Below are 24486 nucleotides of genomic sequence, written 5' to 3'. Positions count from 1 at the left end.
CAGGTCTGTAAATATCTAAGGTGTGGGGGGCTGAATGGCGAGGCCAGACTCTTTTCAGTGGTGAGTGGAGACAGGACAAGGGGAAACAGCTGGAAACTGCAGCATAGGAAGTTCTGCACCAATGTGTGAAGGAACTTCTGTACAGTGAGGTGAGGAGCACTGGAACAGGCTGCCCAGGGAGGTGGGGGAGTCTATGGGTCCCAATGGGTCTCAGTGTGTCTCTATGGGTCCCAATGTGTCTCTATGGGTCCCACTGTTCACTGGAACAGGCTGCCCAGGGAGGTGGTGGAGTCTCCTGCTCTGGAGATGTTCCAGACCTGCCTGGATGCCGACCTGTGCGACCTGCTGTAGGAACTGCTTTGGCAGGGGGTTGGACTCCATGAGCTCTGGAGCTCCCTTCCAACCCCTACAATTCTGTGATTCTGTGAAACCAGGACATAAAATCCTTTAAATATCAGACATTTGGGGCAGAAGCCCAGCCTCATAGCTGGGGCACTTCGGCACCGCACACAGGCGCGTGGCCACGATGAGCCACACACTGGGACATCAGCCTGGGTGAAGTGGGTAAAAACCAGGAGTATGAAAGGCCCTTCTGGACCCTGCGTGCGTTTCAAAGTTGGCTGCCCTCAGGTAAAATCAAAAGCTGTCCCAGATTCCAAACCCCCTCCAGCTGGGGCCATGAGCACGGCTCCCTCCTCTCCTGACCTCACGTCCACGGTGTGCAGGGTGCAGGCCTCAGGCAGTGCTGCTTTAGGCTCAGCACCAGCAGTGCTGCTCCACCTGCTCCTCCATCCCAAAGCACACGGAGCTGCTCGGTGGTGGAGCAGTGCTGCTGTGAGAAAGGCACGAGGATCACAGTGGGGAGGGCATGGCTCAGATCGCACCACCACTCCTATGGATCCCCCAGACCAACGTGATGTTAAGTCCGGTCCTCTTTGTTCAGCTCTGCTTCTGCAGAAATTATTTCCTTCTTTCCAACGTCTGTGTACAAAGAGATCACCTCCGGTCTGTGCTTCTATGCAGCATTTCTGTGCTGTCAGCCTGCACAGCTCTGTTCAGAGCTGCCTGTGCAGACAAGAGTGCCACTGATCGACAGAAGCACCAGGAAATCTCCTCTGCTATTTGCTATTCTGGCCCTGACATTGCCAAACCTCCTGTTTGGTTTCTGGCAGGATCTGCACCACAGGCACAGCCTCGGCACTGGCTGCAGCATCCAGGTGCTGCCCTGAGCCAACAGCAGAGCTCCAGAGCAGCACACAGGGCTTAGGACTGAGGTCATGGAGATGGCAGTAAGGATGGCAGCAGGGGAAGGGCTGCATGAGGCTGAGCAGGAGAGCATGAATGGTGGCAGGGCCAAGAGACACTGCCTACAGCAGGGACTGCACGGCTCTCAGAGATGGAAGCAAAGCGCAGCGGTTCCACCAGCTCCTGCAATGCATTGACCCCCAGGAAGCACTCAGAGATCACACGTTGATGATGCCGTGGCAAACGATCGTGCAAAAGTCTTTGGGAAAAGCAGTGAGATGCTCAAGCTCACGGAAACAGCCATGAGCTGTGAGATGTGATGCATTGCCATCCAGAGCACGGCGCTGGAGCCAGCCCAGCATGCGCCAGGGCAGCTCACCAGAGCAGAGAACCGTGCGAGCCGCCCTGCCTGCTGCAACAGCAGCTCCACGCCTGGCAGGAGCCCGCTTGGGACAGCACCAACCACCTGCTCCAACCGTTTTGCATTTCTGTCTGCTTTCCAGGAGAGGATGGTGGGCTGCAGAGCTGCATGGAGCTCATTGGCATTCAGGCCATGCTTGAGCTTCCAGCCCGCTGCTCAGAGCCATACGGCCGCTCAGACCCCGCCAGGAGAGTGCATCCATGCCATCACTGGACCTGGGTCTTCCAAGGACACCCCATCCCCAAAGCCACGTGGGCACAGAGGCAGGGACAACCCCAGCACGCTGCGGGCACGAGGAGAGCAGTGGGGCTGCATTGTGGGGCAGTCCATGCAGTCGTCCTTGTGGCAGAAGGATCAAAAAAAACATCCACTACTGAGCTCAGCCCTGCCAAAAAGGCCCTGGGGGTGCTGGTGGGGAGCAGCAGCACGAGGCAGCACTGTGCCCTCAAAGCACAGAGAGCCAACTGCACCCTGGGGGCATCCAGAGCAGCGCAGCCAGCAGGAGGGGATCTGCACCTCTGCTCTGTGCTGGGACACCTCGCCTGGAGCACTGCGCCCAGATGGGGAGCGCTCAGCACAGGAGGGACATGAAGCCTTTGAAATGAGTCCAGAGGAGGGCCACAAAGAGGATCTGAGGGATAGACACAGGGAGATGGTTTCCAACTAACAGGGAGGCTGAGGCTGGATGTAAGGAGCACCACTGAGGGCGGTGAGGCACTGCACAGGTTGCACAGAGAGGTGGTGCTGCCCACCCCTGCAGACACCCATGCACAGGGGATGGGGTTCTGAGCACTGATGGAGCTGTGGGGGTCCCTCCTCACTGCAGGGAGTGGGACCAGATGGCCTTTGGAGGGCCCTTCCAACCCAGCCATGGTCAGGTGAGCATGCCAACAGCAAGGCCAGGATGAGGAGCCCTTATGAGCCCTGCAGATGAAGGCAGACACCCCTTAAAAGGTGAAAAGAGGAAAGAAAGCCAGCTCCAAGTGGAAATATTCTGTGCATGAAGAGCTCAGCTGGGAGCAGCACCGCAGGGAAAGACAGAGTGGGGCAGTGGGGAGGATGCTGGTGGCCCCAGGACAGCCGTGGGGTCACTGACAGAGCCACCTGCACTCAGACTCTGCCTGTGGGCATCAGCCAGCCCTGAGACAACATCCTCAGCTGCCAGCTGATGGTTGACCCATTGCAGAGCACAGGAAGCTCACCGAGACAAGCAGCAATCACAATAAGGCACACATTGTGAGAAATGAAGCCATGGACGCTGCGTGGCCCAACAGGATGCAAAGGAAGGCTTCTTTCCCTCTGGCACCCTTCAGTGTCACCTCCCTTTCTGTGACACGTCCCAACACACTGCCCACGATCCCCCAAATCCCACGGCCCCCTCCTCACACGGGGGCTTCCTGCAGTGGCTGGGGAGCAGCCCTCCACCCAGCACTGGCACAGCGCAGCCACGGGGGCACTATTTTCTCTCCCACTTTGTACATGCTGCTGTTTTGTTCTGTATTCTAACGAGTGATGCCTCATGAAAGAGCAGAATTCTTCATGGTGGAGCTGACAAGGAGGCCGGTGGGACTGCAGTTAATTTACAATCCCATACAACATTTAGGCCGTTTGAATTCCTTCCCTGCAGTACGCATCACCCCTATTTATCAACAAACTCCATCAGACTTCCAAGCCTTGCAGTTTCCCCCATATAAAATAAGCAGGCTGGGGATCAGCAACGCAGAGAAGCGGTGATGTTTAGTGAGCCTTGCTGACATCAGCTGTCACACCACTAATGCTGCTCAGGGCAATGTGGTTTCTCTTCTCAAACCCTTTGTTTTCCTGCCAGTTTAGGGTCGAGAGGTCAGGAAATGAGTTCCCTTTTGGGACACGTTCCATCCTGCTCAGTGCACCGGACCCTCACCAAAGGGCAGCAGAACCCACACGGTCTCCATTTGGACGACAGCTTCACCTTGTTCCAGGTGCTCACATTGCCTTCCCCCAATTCAGATTCCCATTCCCAGGGCTCTCTTTGATCCCAGATATTTTCCTGGACCTACTGCAGGCAGCTTTTGTGCCCCTGGGAGCAGCTCCTCTGCCAGAGGTTTGGCCTCGTGCAGCTCTGGTGGGATTGCCCCAGCACTTCCCATATTGCCCAGAAGGATGTGATGCCTTCAGATTCCTCAGGCCTTTCTGAGGAATTTCCGTCATCTTTCTGAGATTCCCCTTCAGAAGTTGGCACGGTGAGTGCTGTCAGTCTCTCTCCTACCTCGAGATGCGGAGCTGAGTAAAGCTGTTGCCATTCACTGTCCCACACTTTCAGAGACGTGTCTATTTTGGGGATCTCCACACACAGAGCCACACGTGGCTCCTCCTGCTCTGGGGGCAGCTCTGAGCTCAGATGGTCACCGACAGAATCATGGAATCGGGTTGGAAAAGACCACTGAGGTCATCGAGTCCAACCCCAACCCATCCCTACCGTGCTCACCAACCTCATCCCCAGGTGCCACAGGGCACAAACCAACCCCAGCCCTCACAGAACCACAGCATGGTTGGGCTAAAAGGACCCCCAGCCCCACTCCTGCAGTGAGCTGGGTGCCCCCCTCAGCTCAGGCTGCCCAGGGCCCCTGAAGAAGCTGTTAATGAGACAAACGACGCCCAGCATGGAGGCAATCTCACCTGAATGTTGCTCAGATTCTCTTTGGGTTTATCAGAACGGCAAAGGCGATCGCCCGGCTCCTTTGGATGCGCTGCAATCAAGGGCAGCAGCACCTTCCAGCACCTTCCAGGTGTTGCACATTAGAGCAGAGCTCTGCCCCAAGCTGCTGCCCCTGGTGGATTCCTCTCCTTACTGTGTGCTGGGGGCAGCTGGAGGGGGATCTCAGGGGGATACGAGGCCCTTCTGGCTCCTTCACCAACGAGTTGGGAGCTTGCTTTTCTCCCTCATGGAAGGTTCAACACAGTGACCTCTCAATGCTCCTTCCAACCCTCATTATTCTGCAGTTCCTCTGCAAGCATCCCCTGTTTCCTGCACAAGATGCCCACTTGGACAGTTGGGGACCAGCGCTCCTCCTCACCACACTTCTCCAAAGGAGCACTGACCAAATTATCCTTTAGAATCGTAGGATCATAGCATCACCAAGTTCAGAAAAGACCTCTAGGATCCCCCAGTCCAACCATCCACCTTATCACCTGTATTTCCCACTCCACCACGTCCCTCAGTTCAACACCTAAACGTTCCTGGAACACCCCCCAAGGGATGGTGACCTCCTTGGGCAGCCCATTCCAGCACCCAACCACTCCTTTGGAGAAGAAACTTTTCCTAATGTCCAGCCTGAAACTCCCCTCCCACCCCTCAAACAAGGCGTTACCTCAGACCGTGGCACCACACCAGGAGCAACAGATGCTCCAACTCTGCTCTTCACTCATCCTACCCCAAAATAAAACCCCATATCTAACGTGTGGGGCACAGCCCCATACTGCCGCACCGCTGCGCCACAAACAGTGCGCCCAGGGTAGAGCCTTCACACCACGGAGCTCCGTGCTCCCAGCACCCCTAGGAAATGATTCTGCTGTGAGGAGGAGTCCAAAGCTGCAGCTGAGATGCAGAATGGACTCAGATTAACAGCTGGCACCGGGCTGAGAAGCAAAGTGCAGGAGAGAATGAAACAATCTCTGGCCGTTTCTCCTCAAATCCCCAAACGCGCGCAGAACGAATCAAGTGGCTCAGAGCCTTTCAGAAGCTGTGAAGGTAAAACAAATTGGCTGAGGCACTTAATAAATAAATAAACAAAGCGGCGAGATAGCACTCAGGGCAAAGATCTCATTCACAGTGCTGAGGGGGAAATTGGCCTGGGAATAATGCATCGGTCCGCACAGCTAAACGCGATAATGTGAGAGGAGAGGTCGGGACAAGGCTTCTATTTTATTAAACCCCCCCCGAGGAGAGGTCACGATTATTAGAAATCAGATCCCTGGGATGCAGTTGATGCAATAAGTGCCGTTTGAGCAATTTCAGGAGAAGGATGTTTGCTCGGGGTGGCGAAGGGCCAGCAGTGTGAGGGGTGCTGCCAGCAAAGCTCTCCGGGTTTCTGTGCACGGAGGAGCGGTGCTCGGTGTGCTCTCTGCCTGCAGCAGCCACAGGCATAGCAGCAATTTGCATTGCCTGCTGCAGAGATGCTCGTGGCCAGGAGCAGAGCAGGCTCTTTGGAGCACAGGCAGCGTAATCCCTGCTTCCCTCGGCGTGTGTCCTGCTCTGAGCACCACCAGCTGGGCTTGGCACACAGCTCTCCTGTGCTGCACCACCCAGAGCTGCCTTAGAGGATGCAGAGTAATGAGAGGTGGCACTGAGCTGAGATGTGCTACCAGGAGTGGGGTCTGGAATGCCCAGCCAGCTCCTGGACTGTGCCTGCGACCACTTGTTAGACACAAGGTGCAGAAAACAGACACAGGACACTGTGTGCTCCGATTCCAAGAGGCTGAGAACATGAAGGCAAAGTTGGAGGGGATGGTCACAAAACGGGAAGTGTTCACCCGAGGGAGGGAAGGATGAAGGGAAGGTGGGGAGGAGGGAAGGTGGATGGGATGGGAGGGAAGGAAGGCGGGAGAGAGGGAGGGGAGGAAGGAGGGAAGGCAGATGGAAAAGCAGGAGAAAGGAAAGGCAGAAGGGAGGGAAGGCAGGAGGGAAAGGAGGAGGGAGGAAAGGCAGAAGGGAGGGAAGGCAGGAGGGAAAGGAGGGAGGCAGGAGGGAAGGAAGGCAGGAGGGAAAGGAGGGAGGCAGGAGGGAAGGAAGGAAGGCAGGAAGGGAAGATGGGAGACAGGGAAGAAAGGCTGGAGGGAGGGCAGGCTGGAGGGGAGGCTTCAAACACTACAGAAACTGAAAAACAGCAGTGATTGCTGTGGGCAAAACACACATACACACACCAGATAGAAAAATCCAGAAGGCACAATCACAAGAAGTGCCACTGCAGCGAGAAGCAAGGCAAACAAAAAAGCATTCTGCAAATTCACTGACAGCCAGAAAAGATCCCAAATAGCTGGAAATGGTTGGAGCTCTTTTGGGTAACTGCAGAGAGAGAAAGCTTCCAATGGATGAAACTAAGGAGACCAACTTAATGTCTGCTCATCACTGAATCAGCCTTTAATACAAAGATCAGTGTGAGATGGAATGCACCTCTGCAGGGGCTGAGAGGAAACAGCTCACCTGGAAACCAGCAATGGGAACTAATTAATGTCGGGGTGAGCCTGACTGCACATCTAAGTGAGAAGTTTAAGGGTGGATTGAAGCAATCTAAGAACACTTAAGCTCATCTTTGAAGGCTCACGCAATACAGAACGTGCCCCAAAAGCATGGGACAGCCTGGGAAAGCACAGGGTTTGGGTTTAAGCAGACCCTGGTAAGCTGAAGGTGCTCCATCTGTGCAGGAGACATCAACCGCAGCACGATCCAGATAGGGAAACACTTGTTATGGAGTGGGATTTGAGGGAGGAAAAAAAAGGTGGAGGCTCTCACACGCGGGATGTGAGTCACACATCAGACGTCTCACGGAACGCAGCATTAGCAGCTATCAAAACCACAGCCTGAAAAACACGCAGCGTCATCCGCTGCTGCGTTGTGCTGCACCTGCACCACGCTGCTGCCCTGAGCAGCTCTGGGACAGAGCTGTGGGTACAAACAGACACACGGAGCTTTGCAGACCCTCAGAGCTCCGGGAATTGGGGGAGGATCGCAGCCGTCTGCACCGCCAACACTTCTCCAGGGCAGCTCCCAGCCGTGGGCTCAGGGCACAGCACAGCACCACTGGGGATGCTCAGAGAGAGGCTGCCCCAAACCCTATGGGGTGCATCAAGCCCCAGCTCTGCCCCCTGCCCACGCACACAGCATCGCCCCTGGAAGACGTGAAACGCTGCAGCTAAACCACTCTTCCCTTAAATTATGTCTGCCAGCCCGAATATATTTGCAAAACAATCAGAATTTTGCTGGCGGTTTCCTCCCTCAGAATAAAGGATTTGGGGACACGTGCTGCAGCCGTGGATTTTTCTTTGTATTTAATTCTGATCAAAATCTGACCCAGCACCAATTTTCCTGCAAGATTTTGGGGGGAGATGTGAGATGACTCCAGGTGTTCATGATGTGCTTTCACTTATCAGTGTTTTCCTCTTGGAAAAGAAAACATCACTGGGAACTGAGCACGGAGATGTGGTAAGTATCATAGAATCATAGAATTGCTCAGGTTGGAAAAGACCTTAAAGATCATCGAGTCCAACCACAACCCAACCATCCCCAACTCTAACAGCCCTCCACTGAATCACAGCCCTGAGCACCACATCCAGATGGGTTTTAACCACATCCAGGGCTGGTGGCTCAACCACCTCCCTGGCAGCCCATCGCACTGCTTCGCAGCCCTTTCCGCGTTTCCTCAGATCCAACCTCAACCTCCCCTGGCACAACTCGAGGCCATTTCCCCTCATCCTGTCAGCAGCCAGAAGAGACCAACCTCACCCTGCTGCCATCACCTTTCAGATGCTGGCAGAGAGCAATCAGGTCTTTCCTCAGCCTCCTTTTCCCCACACCCAACAGCCCCCAACCCAACTCTTGCTGCCCTTCTCTGCCTTTCTGCAGCCCCTCCACGTCCCTTCTGCACCGAGGTGCCCAACACTGAACCCAGCACTCGAGGTGAGGCCTCCCCAGAGCTGAGCACAGGGCAGGACGACTTCCCTGCTCCTGCCACCACTCCTGATCCCAGGCAGGACGCCGTTGGCTTCTTGGCCAGCTGCGCACACCGCTGGCTCACACTCAGCTGCTGCCCACCAGCACACCCAGCTCCCTTTCCATCAGGCAGCTTTCAGCCACTCCTCCCCAAGCCTGTAGGGGTTGTTGTGCCCAAAATGCAGGACCCCCCACTCAGCCCTATTGAAACTCACACAGCTAACCCTGGCCCATCCATCCCATCTGTCCAGCTCCCTCTGCAGCGCCTTTCTCCCCTCTGGCAGATCGACGCTCCCTGCCGCCTCGCTGTTGCCTGCAGCCTTACTGAGGGTGCACTCGATGCCCTCATCAAGATCATTAATAAAGATGTTCAACAGGAAAGGCCCCAGTGCTGAGCCCTGGGGGACACCTGGATTTGCCTGCATTGACATCAGCTCTTTGTGCCTGGCCACCCACCAGCGTTTCACCCAGCAGTGCAGCCCCTCCAAACCACGGGCAGCTGGCTTCTCCACAAGTGCTGTTGGGGACAGAGCTGATGGTTGGGACTGGATGGTCCTGAAGGTCTTTTCCGACCCTGGTTATTCTGTCAGTGTCAAAGGCCTTGCTGAAGTCCAGGTAGATCACATCAACAGCCTCACCTCCATCCACTAAGCGGCTCATCTCATAGGATGGAATCAGGTTTGTCAGATGGGATGAAGCTGCCCCTTGTCCTGGTGCTGGGCGCACCGAGCAGAGCCTGGCACCCTCCTCCTGACCATCATCCACCCTTCAGCACTGCTCGGATTCCCCTCAGCCTTCTCTCCACCAAGTGAACGCCTCCTGGGCTCCCAGTCTTGAGCTTCAACTCATTGCTCTACATTCCTCCCATCACCAGGACGGCTTCATTCCACTGCCCCAGCCTCACTGCCTGCACGCCACGCTCAGCACAGCACCTGCATTGTGCATGTTCCACTTGCCCTAAGCTCAGAACCTCAGAATGCTGCCATCCCTACAGAAACACACAAAAAAATGGAATAAAACATCTTAGATGCACATCATTAAATGCAGATGGCCAGGAAGGATCACATGCCCCAGCCCAGGCAGTAGGCAGAGGATGGGCAGAGCTGCTCTGTGTGTCCCCAGGGCTCCCGGCGGTTCCAGGAGGAGCTCCAGAAGCACTGATTACAAAAGCCCACAGTGTGACTTCCCTCACTCTGACCTCCTAATGCTTCTATAATCACACCGTGCCCTTGCATGGCAAGTTCCCGAGGCAGTGAATTCCAGAGCTCACTGCAGGGAAAAGCACCGTCTCATCCAGGTTTTGCATTTGCTTGCCATTAATTCCACTGCATGCTCTATTTTTTTTTCTTGGTGCCACGAAACAATCAGAAGTTCCCTGTTTTCCCTCTCACAAGCCGTTCCATATTCCCAATATTTTTAACTTTTTTCCTCCCATCCGTGTCGTTTCTAAGGTAACAATCCCGCTCTCCTAAATCTCCCTTCAGAGCAGAGGATCTTTTCATTGCTATCAAACTCCTGACGATGGTTTTCATGGTGTGCGTGGAGCTCAGTCTGTCCCCAGACACTCACAGGTGCCAGCACAGCTTCCAACCACAGCACCAAGCTGTGCCCACGTCTTCCTCCACCAAACCTCCTGCAGTGATGTGGTACCACCACACTTGGTTCTGAAGCTCGCAGTGAGCAGAGCTCCCCAACGAGCTGCATAGGAAACAACCTGCAAACCTGCCCAGGTTAAACTGTTCATTAGGAATCCCAGCCAGGACCCACGTCGTTCAATTCTATGGTTCCTCTCGTAGCTATTTTGCATTTATTCTCCTTATTTTTCATTCACTGACATGCTTCTGTCTCCCTGATCCCTTCAGATCACCTCGAAGACCCTCCAAGATGTATCTGCATGGTGTTTAATGTAAAGAGCTGTCACCTGCAGATGGGTTCTTTGCTGCTCAAGCCTATTCCCTGCTTGCTCATCAGCAAGCACAAGGACAGCCCACAGCTGGCACCCACTCTTGGGCCTCCTGCTCTGCACACGCAGTGTTGGATCTCCCCATTACCCCCCCAGCACACATTACTTTACACCAGGCATGGCTGCAGTTCGCCTCTCCGACAGAGGATTTCATGAAGCAAAGCCTGAACCCAGCCTTCACCAAGAGGCCTTCTCCTCAACTCCTGCCCTGCAGCAGCATTTTAGCAGGGAGGTCTCTGCCCTAAAAATCAGCACTCGGTGCCTCGGTTCCACCCAGAGGCAGAGCAGCAGCAGAGCTGGAGTTGGTGCTGCTCACGGTCACTGGGTGACAAGGGCGCAGCAGGACAACAAAAGTCACACGGATGGGCCACTGCCATCTCTGTACCACAGTGAGTGTCGGTCCTGATCCACCAACAGGAGCGTGGCCGTGCCCACCAACAGCTCCCAGGCCCAAGTGGGTTCAAGAAAGCAACCACCTGTAGGTATGCAGGAGGCAGTGACAGCCAGAAGCCGGCTCAGACGCACACAGGGCCAGCTTTTCTGCAGTATGCCACCTCCAAGTATTAGTTTTCAAGATGCATTCATTGCCATGGCAACAACGAGCACAACATGGAATCGATGTGCTCGCCATTCTTTCGAGACGCAAAATTAGACTGAGGGATGGGGAGAAGATTGAAGCAGCGTCCCACTGCGCTCACACCAAGCCCTGAGCATCCCCTCTCCATGCACTGCTGGTGCCAGCCCGTGTCTCACCATCGCTCCCATGGGTGCCAATGCGACACAGCCCAGTCCCACTGCGCCCACCCAGCTCTCACCTGGCCTTGCCGCGGCTGCTCCTCCGGAGCGTGGGCAAGTCGACCTCCTTCTCCTCCTGCACACGTTGCAGGGACGGCGAGCGGCTGTGGGCGCTGCGGGCGCTGCCGGAGCTGGCCAGGCTGCCATCCCCACCACTGACCCCCACCGCAGCCTCCTGCATCTGGGCCAGCAGCTGGGGGGGGAGGCTGCGCAGGGAGGGCACCGGAGAGTAAGACGCCCGGCTCTCTGCCTTCAGGTTGTTGTCGCTGGCCGAGCGTTGCAGAATTCGAGGGGAGGAGAGGCCACCGGCACCGAGGATCCGTCTCCGCTTCGTGTAGCTGGGGGTTTCTCTGAAAGGCACTGCAAAAAAGGCAGGAAAGGGGCGTTAGGGATTGGGTGTGCAGGGCGAAGCCGGGCGCTGAGTGGCGCGGCATTGGGATGGGAAGCTCGGGGAAGTGGTGGAGTCACTGCCCCCAGAGGTGCTCAGGAAAAGGAGTAGATATGGCACCTGGGGACACGGTCAATGGGCATGGTGGGGGTGAGTTGGGGTTGGCTGGGGGATCTCAGGGGCCTTGTCCAGCTTTAATGATTCTGTGATTCGATGCCATGCTGGGGCAGCAAGATGGTAGCAGAGAAGGAGCGCGGAGATGGGATAGGAATTGTCATAGAATCACTGAATGGTTGGGTTGGAAGGGAACTCAAAGCCCCTTCCCCCCCACCCCTGCCGTGGGCTCGGTGCCCACCACCAGCTCAGGCTGTCCAAAAACCATCCATGGCCTTGAGCACCTCCAGGGATGGGGCATCCACACTCTGGGCGGCAGTGCCAGGACCTCACCACCCAGGAGAGGAGGCACATCCTTATGGGAGCACAGGAGGAGTCAGAACAGACAAAGCTCCATCTGCTTCCAGCTCCCATCTCAGCATGGCACACGGTGCATGCTTCTCTCCTAGGGAACAGCCATGGGCTGGGAGCACAAGGAGTGGAAGAGTTGTATCAGGAGGGTTTAGAGGCAGCATCTAGGGAGGCACCAAAGAGTCCTCAGTGGGGCCAAAGCCATGGTGAGGGTCAGGGCCACCAGCGGGACCCCCTGCAGTCCACAGCCTGGCCCAGAGGTGGGTATATGCACATGGTCACCGGCAGTGATCCTGGCTACCAGTTACTCCTCAGTTCTGGGGGTAAGCCTGCCCTTCTTAACCCTTTTCCTAACCCTTGGCAGTGTCTGGAAGAAGCAGACTGCACAAAGCCACCTGGAGATGCCAAAACCCACCTCTGCCAGCAGCTCTGCAGAGGGAGGGTGACTGCAGATGGGATTTCACACAGCCACAGAGGGACGAGCGCTGCGCTGCAGCCGTGGCATGTGTGCACCGTGGAGCCCAAGTGATGCAGACCTCAGGTCAGGAAAGACATTTTTCTCAATGAATCTGTTTTCATTCTGAAGCTCGGTGTGCTTCAAGTGAGGCATCCTTCAGCGGGGAACACATGGTCAACAACATGCAGCTCACTCCATCGAATCACAGAATATCCCAGATTGGAATACCCACAAGTATCACCAAATCCAACTTCTGCCCAGGGCAGTGAGGAGTCCCCCCTGGAGGTGCTCGAGAAACTTTGTGGATGCAGCATAGGGGGACATGGTTGGGGGGATGGGTTGGGGTTGGGGTTGGGAATCTCAGAGCTCAAACTCCGCTCCATCACTGAGTGCCTGAGTGCTCCCAGCACTGCTGCGCTCGGAATATTTTCCTGAGGAGCATTTTAGGTTCAAAGCACAACAATTTCAGGCTCCTGTAAACCTTCTTGCTGCCATGGCAACTCGATGTGTTTGTTCCCTGATGTTCCAGCCACGTGGAGGGAGGATTTCTGCCGGCAGTGCCGTGCCCTGCATCCAGGGCACCCAGAGGGCAAGGCGGGCAAAAGGAGAAACCAGAAGCAACAAGAGATGGATGATGGAAAGAGGAATGGTCCAGGCTGTGTAAAACGTGCTGTGGATTCAGGTGTGGGAGTCTGCAGGACTCCAACCTATGGTCACTGCCATCAACACAACACAAGGGAGTGAAGTTGAAGTTGGAGGTGAATGGCCGCCCTCCCAGTGGTGACATTCAACGTGCTGGGCTGACAGGGGCTGCCCTGGATCCGTGTGTCATCCTGACATGACAGACAGCCAGGAGACATTTAATTCTGTACTACATCACTTTAATCAAATCAAAGAGGCAAATATGAAATGGGCGCATGTCACAGTAACTGATGGGTTTGAGAGTTATCAGAAACTGCAGAGAGTCGCAGGAAATGCAAGGAAGTTCCACGCTGCTCTCAGAGATCTGTTGTCAAACCAAAGCAACCCGTGTCCTTCAAGCATGGTTCTTGAAATAAAGGCACAGAGTTACTTTTACTAGAAGTGCTGAACGCTGACTGGGGATGAAAGCCATTGGCCTGAACATCTTTAATCACAGAATCATAGAATCACGGAATGGCCCGGGTTGGAAGGGACCTCGAGGATCATGAAGTTCCAACCCTGCAGCCACATGCAGGGCCACCAACCTCCCCATTTCACAGCAGCCCAGGCTGCCCAGGGCCCCATCCAACCTGGCCTCCAACACCTCCAGGGATGGACGGGGCATCACAGCCTCTCTGGGCAGCTGTTCCAGCCCCTCACCGCTCTCCATAAAGACACCACAAAGATGCAGCACCTCCACTACAAAGCCAGGCTGAGGGAGCTGGGCTGTTCAGCATGGAGAAGAGAAGCTGGGGGTGAGCTGAGTGCAGCTGCAGGAGCTGAAGGGAGCCTGCAGACAGGAGGGGAGTCAACTCCTGGAAAGGGGAGATGGCAGCAGGACGAGGGGAAACGGCTGGAAGCTGAGGGAGGGCAGCTGGAGGTTGGATGTCAGGGGGAAGTTGTGTGCTGTGAGAGCGGGGAGGGGCTGGAACAGCTGCCCAGAGAGGCTGTGATGCCCCGTCCATCCCTGGAGGTGTTGGAGGCCAGGTTGGATGCGGCCCTGGGCAGCCTGGGCTGCTGTGCAATGGGGAGGTTGGTGGCCCTGCGTGTGGCTGCAGGGTTGGAGCTTTGTGATCCTTGAGGTCCCTTCCAACCCAAACCATTCTGTGATTCTGTGAACCTGTGATCATAGAACATCTGCAATCAGGAGGGGCTCATAAGGAATACGATCTCCATGAAAAACAAAAACAAAAACAAAAATCCAAAAAAACCCAACATTGTTAGCATTCAAAATAAGAGGAGTTAAAAAAAAGAAAAAAAGCAAGCAGTGACTCATCTTGCAAGGGAAGAAAGCAGCAACACCTGGCAGAGACCCTTCTGGGCTGTGTGAGGTCTCTGCTCCCGTTGGTCTCGGCAGAACCGAGGAGCGCTGAGCGCAGCCTGCGTGCAGGGAGAGGTGGAGCAGAGCTCATCATGAGCTGCTCACTGCAAGCACCAGCCGTTAGCAGTGGGACACAGACAGGGTGCTGGGGGGCTCACTGGCAAGAGGGAAGGCACTTTGATTTGTGCCACGGGGCGCTGTGAGTGCTTCAATGCGCGCTGCCCCATTAGTCGCCCATTTCCACGCGCTGCGCAGGAGCGCCCATCACTCTGCGCATTCAGATTGCTTGCTCTCAGCACCAAAATCACATCCACCCCAAAAGCAAAGGGAAACACGGCCCCCATCTCAGCCTCACACCAGTGGGGCTGAAGAAAGCAGCTCAGGACCGCTCTGCTGCTCACAGACCCACCTACAGAGCGCCAAACACAAAAGTCCCTGAGGCACCGTGTGGCCCAGCAGCAAACAAGAGGTTACAGGTCACATCACAGACTGCAAAGCTAAAGCTTCCTGAGCACTGAACTGCAGCAGCACGCTCTGACAACAGCAGCCCAGCTGCAGTTCAGTCTCCTGAAGGACACCTGCAGCATCTGAGAGATTTTGATGAGGCCCCAGCGCACAGTAACTGCACGCAAGGCAAGGCTGAGACAGCTCCCTCCATTGCCACAGTGTGATTTAGGGGTAAGGGAGTCAGGTGTCCAAAAACAGAGCAGAAAACAAAGATTTTCTATTACTGCCATGAGAGCAGAGGCTCTCTAATGATGTACATGTAGGCTGTGAAGCACCTTTGGCTCCCAGGTGCCTCCTGAACGCGGCAGCTGCAGGCTGGGACCCAGGCACCTGTCCTGGCACAGAGGAAAGCACAGGGCTCAGCAAATCCCACAGCCCAGGCAGTGCTGGAGGACACCTCATCTGCTCCAGCCTCAGTGCTTCAATCTGCAGCCCAAACTGCTCTGGGGCTCGTTTTGGGATCACTGTGCAGCTGCAGAGAAGTCAGTGATCCAGGGATGATGGCACCTGCTTAGCAAGCCTGGCTTTAACTGAGAATGCAGAGAAGCAGGCGTGCAGGCTGCTGCAGGAGGAGGAGGGCAATCAGAGGAACACGGCTACCACTTGTATAAAAGATGCAGGGCTCTTCTCCAGAGGTTCATCAAAGCCCTCAAACGTGTGTGCTTCCATCCACGCTGTGCCATGCAGGCACAGTGCAAGCTGCTCTCAGCAGAAATCAGACATGTTCGGAGGCACAAAACTACACTCAACTGTGCAACAAGATGGAGACAGAACCTGGTGCACGCGGCAGAACTGCAGAATAGGACGTTGTATTTTGGCCAGGTGGCAAAAAGGACAGAAGAGGAACCCATATTGCATAGGGGGAAATCAGTGAAATGGACTCCAAAAGGAAACAGCAAACACTGGAGGCAGTCTGGTGTCGAAGGTTGCTATGGGTGCATCCATTTGCACAAGAAAGTCCATTAGAAAATCAGCACTTGGCAGAGACATTGCCACAAGAACAGGCAGCAGGAATCAGGGCCACTGCACGCACAGGGCAGTGCAGGACACAGATGTGTGTCCACCAAGGCTCCTTCCTGCACGGGAAGGCTGTGATGCTCCAGGCTGCACACAGTGGGTGTCCCATCACACTTGGGGACGTGCTCAGCGGGCACGGTGGGATGGGGTGGGAATCTCAGAGCTCTTTTGCAATCTCAGTAAGTCTACGAAGCTGTAACGGGGAGAGCTGCTTTGCCTTGGTTTGCCAGGGGAAGCCCTTACCAGGAGGCTCTGCCACGCTGCAATGCCTTGAAGCACAGACTGACACAGGGAGCCCAGAGCAGCTTCTCACTGCACCCAAACCACCTGAAATTGGTAATAACCAATTCCAATAATAACAAGGAAGAGCTGAGCCCAAGCTGCGGCCAGCAGGTGCAGGCAGCCTGTCCAAGGAGGGCTTCCTCCCCCCAACCCCAGGGGGGAAGGGAGAGAAGTGAGAGCAATAAAGGCAAAACTTGTGCAGTTCGTACAATCAGCTTTGAAGATTCTTTTCTATACCTTCTCAAGAGTTTAATCAAAGTGTGTTTACTGTGGATCTTGCAGCAAAATGAATCACTCCAGTTACCATGACAGCGCCGCTCCAAGAAGTACAGCCGTGCTCCAGCCAGCCCGGCTAATCTGACACTTCCATGTTTGCTTTTGCCCTGCACAAGGAGGAATGCAAAGCTTGGGGCTGGAAATGCCTCTCACTGCTCCACTGCCGTGAGGTGCAGCAGAGCTCCCCGAGGAGCCCTGGGACCCACAGCGCTGTGCCGGCACCTGAGCAGCACCTGAGCAGCTCCAGGCAGCCCAGAGCTGTGGGTAATGAGCCAAGAGGCAATCAACACTGCGAGGTTATTTAGAGATTTACTGGCTCGGTGTTAAATATTCATGTAAAAGAGCAAAAGCACACCAAGTGCAAATGTCTCCGCAGTTCCAGGCTGAGAGGCTACATTTACATTTTAACAGTGGAAAATTACCGAGGCGAAGGAAGGAGGCACCCAGCACCTCCCTGCTGCTCCAGGAGACTCCCAGGTGTCGCTTCCAGGAAGGGGAGATGGAGGAAAGGGACGCAAGGCCAGGGCTGAGCAGAGCCGCCTGCTCCAGAGGAGGGGGAACGGCTGTGTGTGAGGGTGGATGGTGATGGGACAAGGAGGAATGGCTTTAAAGTGAGACAGGGGAGGTTTAGGTTGGATATGAGGAGGAAGTTTTTCATGCAGAGGGCGGTGAGGCACTGGCACAGGTTGCCCAAGGAGGCTGTGGATGCCCCATCCCTGCAGGCATTGGAGGCCAGGCTGGATGTGGCTCTGGGCAGCCTGGGCTGCTGGTTGGCAACCTGCACACAGCAGGGGCTTGGAACCAGATGAGCATTGTGGTCCTTTGCAACCCAGGCCATTCTATGGTTCTGTGATTGCATTCTATGATTTTCGGCACTGAGAAGCATTCCTCAGGCAGGAATCAGAGCCTTGCGATGCTCTGCTTTTTTCAATCAACAAAACTGAAAGCATCCTCCAACACTTCTCCAGCTGTTTCCATGTGGCTCTCGATGACCCGCGCTCACATTTGGTGCTCCATGGCTGGACACAGCCCCTCCTCTCTCCCCCTCCCACTCCTCTGCTGGCAGCACAGCTCTGCACAGTGGGAGCAGCCGTTCCTCCGTATTTGTGTAACTGAAATTGAAGCTGCTAAAAATACAGGTTAATTAAAGCTGCGAGTTTTCCCCCATGCTGTCCCCAAAGGTGCAGCCAATTCACCTGTGAGCAGCACAGGGGAGAAGGCTCTCAGCCTCACTGTCAAACTTCCTCCCTCCATTCCAAGGGCAGCAATCAAGGATGCTGGTTTGGCTCTGTACGTTCCAGCCAGCAGCCCAAAAGCTGCAGTTCAGTTCCAAGGAATTGCAGGAGCACTCACTGAACCGTTGGCCTCTGTGCCCAATACTCCTTCCTTCACAGGTTGCCCAAGGAGGCTGTGGATGCCTCATCCCTGCAGGCATTGGAGGCCAGGCTGGATGTGGCTCTGGGCAGCCTGGGCTGCTGGTTGGCGACCTGCACACAGCAGGGGCTTGGAACTGATGCTCACCGTGGTCCTTTTCAACCCAGGCCATTCTATGATTCCATGATTCCTTCCAAAGTGCCAGAGGTACAGTTGTATAAATGCTTTTAATCTTTACCAATGTCCTACACACGCACACACAGATATCGTTGGCAAAGAGTGCCACGGTGAGTGCAGAACACACACCCAGCCAACCCCAGTGAGAACAGAGGCTCAGTGCTCCCCCACATCACCACATCCCCCAGCAAGGAGAGGACATCAGAGCCCCACCATGAGGTGCAGCAGACGATGCTCCTCCTCCGTGAGGGGAATCCACCACCAGAGGTGCTCCTCCTCCCAGCGCCGTGCCCAACGATGAAGGCACACCCAGGTCACCAAGTTGGTTTTTAATGCCATTTCCAAACAGAACCACAGGATCACCAAGGTTGGAAAAGACCTACAAGAACATTCAGTCCAACCACCCACCTATCACCAATAGTTCTCACTAAACCATATCCCTCAATGCAACGTCCAGAAAACAAGCACTGACAGCCAACACAACTCAGCTCAATTTTCCTGGCCTAGATCGACTTTCCGCAGAGTATCTGTGCTCTCAGGACCACAGCAGGACTTCTGCTGTGTGACATCTCCAGTTCAGAGCACTGAATGTGATGTGCCAACAAGAGCACAGATCTCAGCTCTGCTTTACTGTAATTCATAGAACCTTTTGGGTTGGGTTGGGTTGGGTTAGGTTGGGTTGGGTTGGGTTGGGTTAGGTTGGGGTGGGTTGGGTTGGGTTAGGTTGGGTTGGGTTGGGTTGGGTTGGGTTAGGTTGGGTTGGGTTAGGTTAGGTTGGGTTGGGTTGGGTTGGGTTGGGTTGGGTTGAGCTGGGTTGGGTTGGGTTGGGTTGGGTTAGGTTGGGTTGGGTTAGGTTAGGTTGGGTTGGGTTGGGTTGGGTTAGGTTGAGTTGAGTTGGGTTGGGCTGGGTTGGGTTGGGTTGGAAGGCAGCTTTGAGCATCACCTGGTTCACCTGAAGATAACCACCTTCCAGCAGGACCCAGGAGCTGCCCCACCAGTCAACCACATTCTATTTATTCTAACAGAGAACTCTTTCCTTAGGAACTGAAGGGCTGGTGAGACCAAGGCTTCAGGTCGCTCAATATTCTGACTGACAACAGTGAGGAAAGAGGTCTTTGTAGATGGCACAAGGAAGCAAGTCACATAGAAACTTACTATGCTCCAATTACCCGTATATAGATCACAAAATCACCAAGGTTGGAAAAGACCTCTAAGATCATCCAGTCCAGCTGTCCATCTACCACCAACATTCCCCCACTAAACCATGTCCCTCAGTGCAACATCTACACATTTATGGAACACTTAACAGGGCGACTCCCCCACCTCCCTGGTTCCAGAGTCTGACCAAATAGAAAGCAATAGAATGGAGTGGGAACTACTTCCAATATCATTCAGCAAGCTGGTTCTTGGAACAACCATATACATGCTTTTTATCTTTAGCAATGACCTACACACATACACACACAGAGGTCACTGGCAAAAAATAAAAGCACGGGTGGTAGATTGAGCTCAGCAAAAACTTCCACATTTGTTACATATTCTGGGAAACCTGACACAATCAGGCAAAAAAGAAATGAAGCTTTTGATCGTGTGAGTACTTATTTATGGCTTCGGTGCAAAGCTTTTCAACATCTACCAAAGATTCCTTTGAGAAGGAATCAGGGGAAGAAGTTGGAAAGGAAGAAATGTATGTCACAGCCTCTACTTCTGCTTGTCTCGTACATTTATCTGAGTTGCTGTATGCCATTCTGCATGTCCTCAGAGCCTGGTGGTAGTCATGCCCAGAGCTGTGGGTGCCCCATCCCTGGAGGTGCCCCAGCCCACAGGTGGGCCTGAGTTGGTGGGGGCACCCAAAGCTGGGTGTTTTTATGGACAATTCAGTGCTTGAAGACTCATGGAATCTTCCAAAAGTGTCATGGTCTAAATTAATGCCCTGCTGTCCGTTCACACACGCATGCACTGGGATATGCACCGCTCATCATCTCCACAGTGGGAAGGACACAGTGAGGAGCTACGTGTCCCTGTCACTTCCTGACCCTTGCTAGGCCCAATTTAGGTCTTCACCTTCCTAAACACCTTGAAAAAAACATCTGTTCCAAGGTAAAAGGAGAGAGGAAGGCTCTGTGCCACCAATACTCCCATACAGAGCCACCAGGGAGCCAGGGCTGCAGGATTCCCAGCAGATGTGAGCCAAGAGGTGGATGCATCCCAAAAGAACGGACTGCTGTGGGTCAGCAGAGCTGCCAAACTGGAGCAGAGGGGGTGAGGAACTTCCCCACCCCTACCACCACCCCTAAGGAAAACCGCTGCCGTGATGCTGATCTCATGCAGATTGGAATTCCCCATCAAAAAAGGTATTTGATGTAATACAGGGCAACTGCTTTGGGTCTCATTATGACTGATGATGAACGAATTCCTTTGACTTGAAGTTGGTTGCTTAGTGACCGTGAATCATGACCCGATTCTATTTGGCATTAAAAGAGGGAAGATGGTCCCAACCACTCTTACATGCTTAAGATTTCTCAGCACTGAACTAATGCTGCACTGTTTGCCCTGCATCTCCTTCCATGTAGGAAGAGTAAATATGAATAAAACCACGAGTTTAAAAAAGGAACAGCAGTCACAGAACCACAGTTGTGAAATAAAGCAGCTACGGTTAAGTGCTTAGTTGGACAAAAGCAGCAAACTGAAGACATCAATTGGTATTGTAGGATATATTTATCCTCTAATTGGGGAAAATAATTGAAATCAATACGGAGTTACAATGCATTCAAAATGGAGACAAAACGCCAACAAAAGCCAAGTGGCGTACGGAAGGAAGGAAAGTTCTGATGGCCTTCGGGTTGTTTTGTAGATGCAGAACTCTACTCCAAAAGCAGCAGGGAGAGGCATTTGCATCACATCACGATGACAAAGCCACTCATTAGCTGAAACAAACACTTGAAAACTTGCAGACTAAGAGAACTTCCCAGAAAGAGGGATGGTGAAAATTGCTGAGCAGCTGACATGAGATCCAGCTGATGCAAAACGACGTGCAATTAATGCCACTGCAAACTGTTGTGAAGAACAGGTAATGAGGAGCACGTCTGATTACACTGAGTCGTGCACATGGCTGACAGGCGCTGACTGAAGCAGATTGAAGACCTGAATGCCAATGGGGCAAACAAACAGCCCTGCAGGAGGTGCTCCAGAGCCCCCACACCTCACGCTGACCCCTTCCCCACCCCACATCGTGCTCCCAAATAACCTTGTTCTCCTCCAGCCAGACATTCGCACTTCTCAGTTCTTAATGAACTTCAGAAGGCAATTTCTCCTTGCCTGGATGTTCATCTGCCAGTTCCACTGACCCCAGGTGGATGCCATCTGGCCCTGCTGGTTTGTGTGCGATCAGCTCGCAACTGTTATCTGACCTATTTTGTTCAAACAGACCCATCGAAAGCACAAACAATTCATTCTTACTTGACAAGGTTTCATGCCGTTTTCCTTAAACTTCTTCAATAAAATTGTGCCACCCTGTTAGACATCAATCCAATCAATTGAGGCTGGTGAGACCTTTGGAGGTCATCTACTCCCATACCCCTTCCACTGCAGTCTCCCTCCCCTCGCATTAATAGGACAGCCTTCTCGTTAGCACTGTTTCTAACACTTCTTGATAAGATTCAGCCTTTTCCCCAAATCCTTTCTGACTCTTTTCAAAGGTCCTCAGCAGCTCACTCAGAGGGCACTGGAACAGGTTGCCCAAGGAGGCTGTGGATGCCCCATCCCTGCAGGCATTGGAGGCCAGGCTGGATGTGGCTCTGGGCAGCCTGGGCTGCTGGTTGGCGACCTGCACACAGCAGGGGCTTGGAACCAGATGAGCACTATGGGCTTTTGCAACCCAGGCCATTCTATGGTTCTATGATTCAGCTGTTAGTGGGAGCCTGAGAAAATAAGTGATAAAAGGACGAGCTGGGGTGAAGGTTCCCAGACTCAGGGATGCTTCCAAGAGCCAAGCCTAACAGCTGGAGACTGTTCCAGTCTCCACAAGTCATGCTCCACCTGTAGCCTGTTGTGGGTTAACCCTGGTAGGCAGCTCAGCACCACGCAGCTGCTCACCCGCTCCCCCCAGGCAGGACTGGGGAGAGAATCAGAAAGGTAAGAAGTGAGAAAACGGACAGATTGAGATAAAGAACTATTCAAGAGTATAAAGCAAAAGCTGCAAAGTGTCCAAGCAAAGCAAAAACAGGGAATTCACTCAATGCTGTGCATCGGCAGCACGTGTCCAGCCACTGCCTGAGCGCTGTGCTCTCCATGCACAGCAGCTGCTTGGGAAGACGAATGACATCCCTTCAAACACCCCTCTTTCTTTGCTCCCAGCTGCTGTTACACCTGACCTAAAGGTCGGCTCTGCATGATTACAGGATAATGTTTACACCACAAAAGGAGAGAAGAGATGGGAAGGAAAAGGTGGTGCAGGAAATACCAAACAGAAAGAAGCAATCGCTTATAGAAGCTCTGTGGTGGGGGCAGCTCCATAACCATCAGCCCTGCTGCAAGAAGACACATCTCCCTGCCCCAGCTCTGGCTAACAGCTTTTGCAGGAGAAGAGCTCCAGTATGAAACAGCCCCAAAAATGCACAGAGACAAAAGGCAAAGGATTTCACAGTGCGCTTTTCAGACCCACTCCAGACTAACAGTTTGGCTCACTCTTAACTTTGGCAATCTCAGCAGCCATAAGCAAACACTGTGCTGGATAAATGAGCTGAACACCGATGGCCCCAGAAGGAAAGCGGATCCATCCTGCTGCTCCAGAGACACAGAGCAGGCTGCAGGCTGTGCCAGCCACCGCAAGCAGCACCACGAAAGCACCAGGTCACAAAGCCGCCTGACAACAGCCCTGAACTCCACAGGAAGATTAAAAAAGAGGATAAGAAAACAAAAAAGATCCAACTCACCAACATCGGACTCTTTGTGGGTTTTGATGATTTCAGCCAACTCAAAATTTCCTGCAATTATGGCCACCTGAAATGAGAGGGAGGGAAGAGAGTTGAGCGGCTCCGAACAGCACTGATCCCGTGCTCGCTTGCACAGACTGCACCATATGGACTGACAACAGCTGCTTTCCGTGGGGGATGCAAAGCCAACAATTGTTCTGCCTCAGCTCGCCCAGTCAGTAACCCCAAGGTGAAAAAACTCCCAGCATTGCAGGGAGAGCATCTGTGGATGGTTGTGCACCAAAAGGGTGGCGAAGAGCTCGCAGATCACCGTTCCCATCTCCTCACAGCTCGGTGGTTGTATGCCTGACACCAGCCAGGAATGACTTGTAGGCACTGATAAGATCACAGAATCATTCAGGCACAGAAGAGCTCCGAGATCCCCAATCCAACCCCAGCCCATCCCACTGCCCACGTCCCCCAGTGCCACATCCCTGTGGTCACTGCACAGCCCCAGGGATGGGGGCTCCCCGCTGCCCTGGGCAGCTGTGCAGTGCTGACCGCTCTTTGCAGCACAGGTTGTTCCCAATTCCAACCTGAAACAACAAAAGTCAGAACAATTTTTCAACAGAATATTTTTGGACCTGGTTCCGAAAACATGAAAGAACCAAACCGAAACGGGAAGGAGAACACGAAAATCCATTGCTGCTCCTCGGAACGTTAAGCTCAAAGAATCACTCTGGGCTGCTTGGGTCCTGCGTTGTATGGACTGTGCCCCTGCCAGGGCCATCCCCACAGCCCTGTGTGAGCTTCAGGTGGATGTTTGAGACCACCCACCCCATCAGGAAATGCTCGATACATTGCAGGGAAGGGAAGCCATGCAGAGGCACCTGGACAGGCTGCAGAAGTGGGGCCATGTGAACCTAATGATGCTCAATAAGGCCAAGCGCAGGGTGCTGCAGCGGGTCGGGGCAATGCCAGCTATTGATGCAGACTGGGGGAAGATCTTGAGAGCAGCCCTGCAGAGAAGGACTTGGGGGTCCTGGTGGACCAGAAGCTGGGCACGAGCCAGCAGTGTGCGCTCACAGCCCGGAAGGACAGCTGTGATCCGGGCTGCATGAAAATGGGGCGGCCAGCAGGGACAGGGAGGCGATCGTCCCCCTCTGCTCGGCTCTTGTGAGGCCCCATCTGCAGCACTGCTGCGTCCAGGTCTGGGGAACCCAGCACAGGAAGGACGTGGAGCTCTGGGAGCGAGTCCAGAGGAGGCACTGAGATGAGCAGAGGGCTGGAGCAGCTCTGCTGTGAGGAAAGGTTGAGGGAACTGGGATTGATTGGCTTGGAGAAGAGAAGGCTGTGGGGAGACCTCATGGTGGCCTTCCAGTGCTTGAAGGGAGCGGATAAACAGGAGGGGAACGGATGTGTGTGAGGGTGGATGGTGATGGGACAAGGGGAGTGGCTTTAAAGTGAGACAGGGGAGGTTTGGGTTGGATGTGAGGAGGAAGTTTTTCATGCAGAG

The 24486-nt window shown here is 54.1% G+C and overlaps 1 protein-coding gene across 1 annotated transcript in view; it reads right to left on the bottom strand.

The window, feature by feature from the left end:
- The window catches only part of SHANK3 (SH3 and multiple ankyrin repeat domains 3), a 298288-nt gene that overhangs the window by 197090 nt on the left and 76712 nt on the right, over positions 1-24486 (bottom strand). Inside the window, 2 exon segments of the mRNA XM_048925496.1 lie at positions 11133-11472; positions 22992-23058. Coding sequence (XP_048781453.1) covers positions 11133-11472; positions 22992-23058 — 407 coding nt within the window.

Source organism: Lagopus muta, chromosome 1 (genome assembly GCF_023343835.1).
Source record: "Lagopus muta isolate bLagMut1 chromosome 1, bLagMut1 primary, whole genome shotgun sequence".
Lineage (NCBI taxonomy): Eukaryota > Metazoa > Chordata > Aves > Galliformes > Phasianidae > Lagopus > Lagopus muta.
This window is presented reverse-complemented; position numbering and strand designations above follow the sequence as displayed.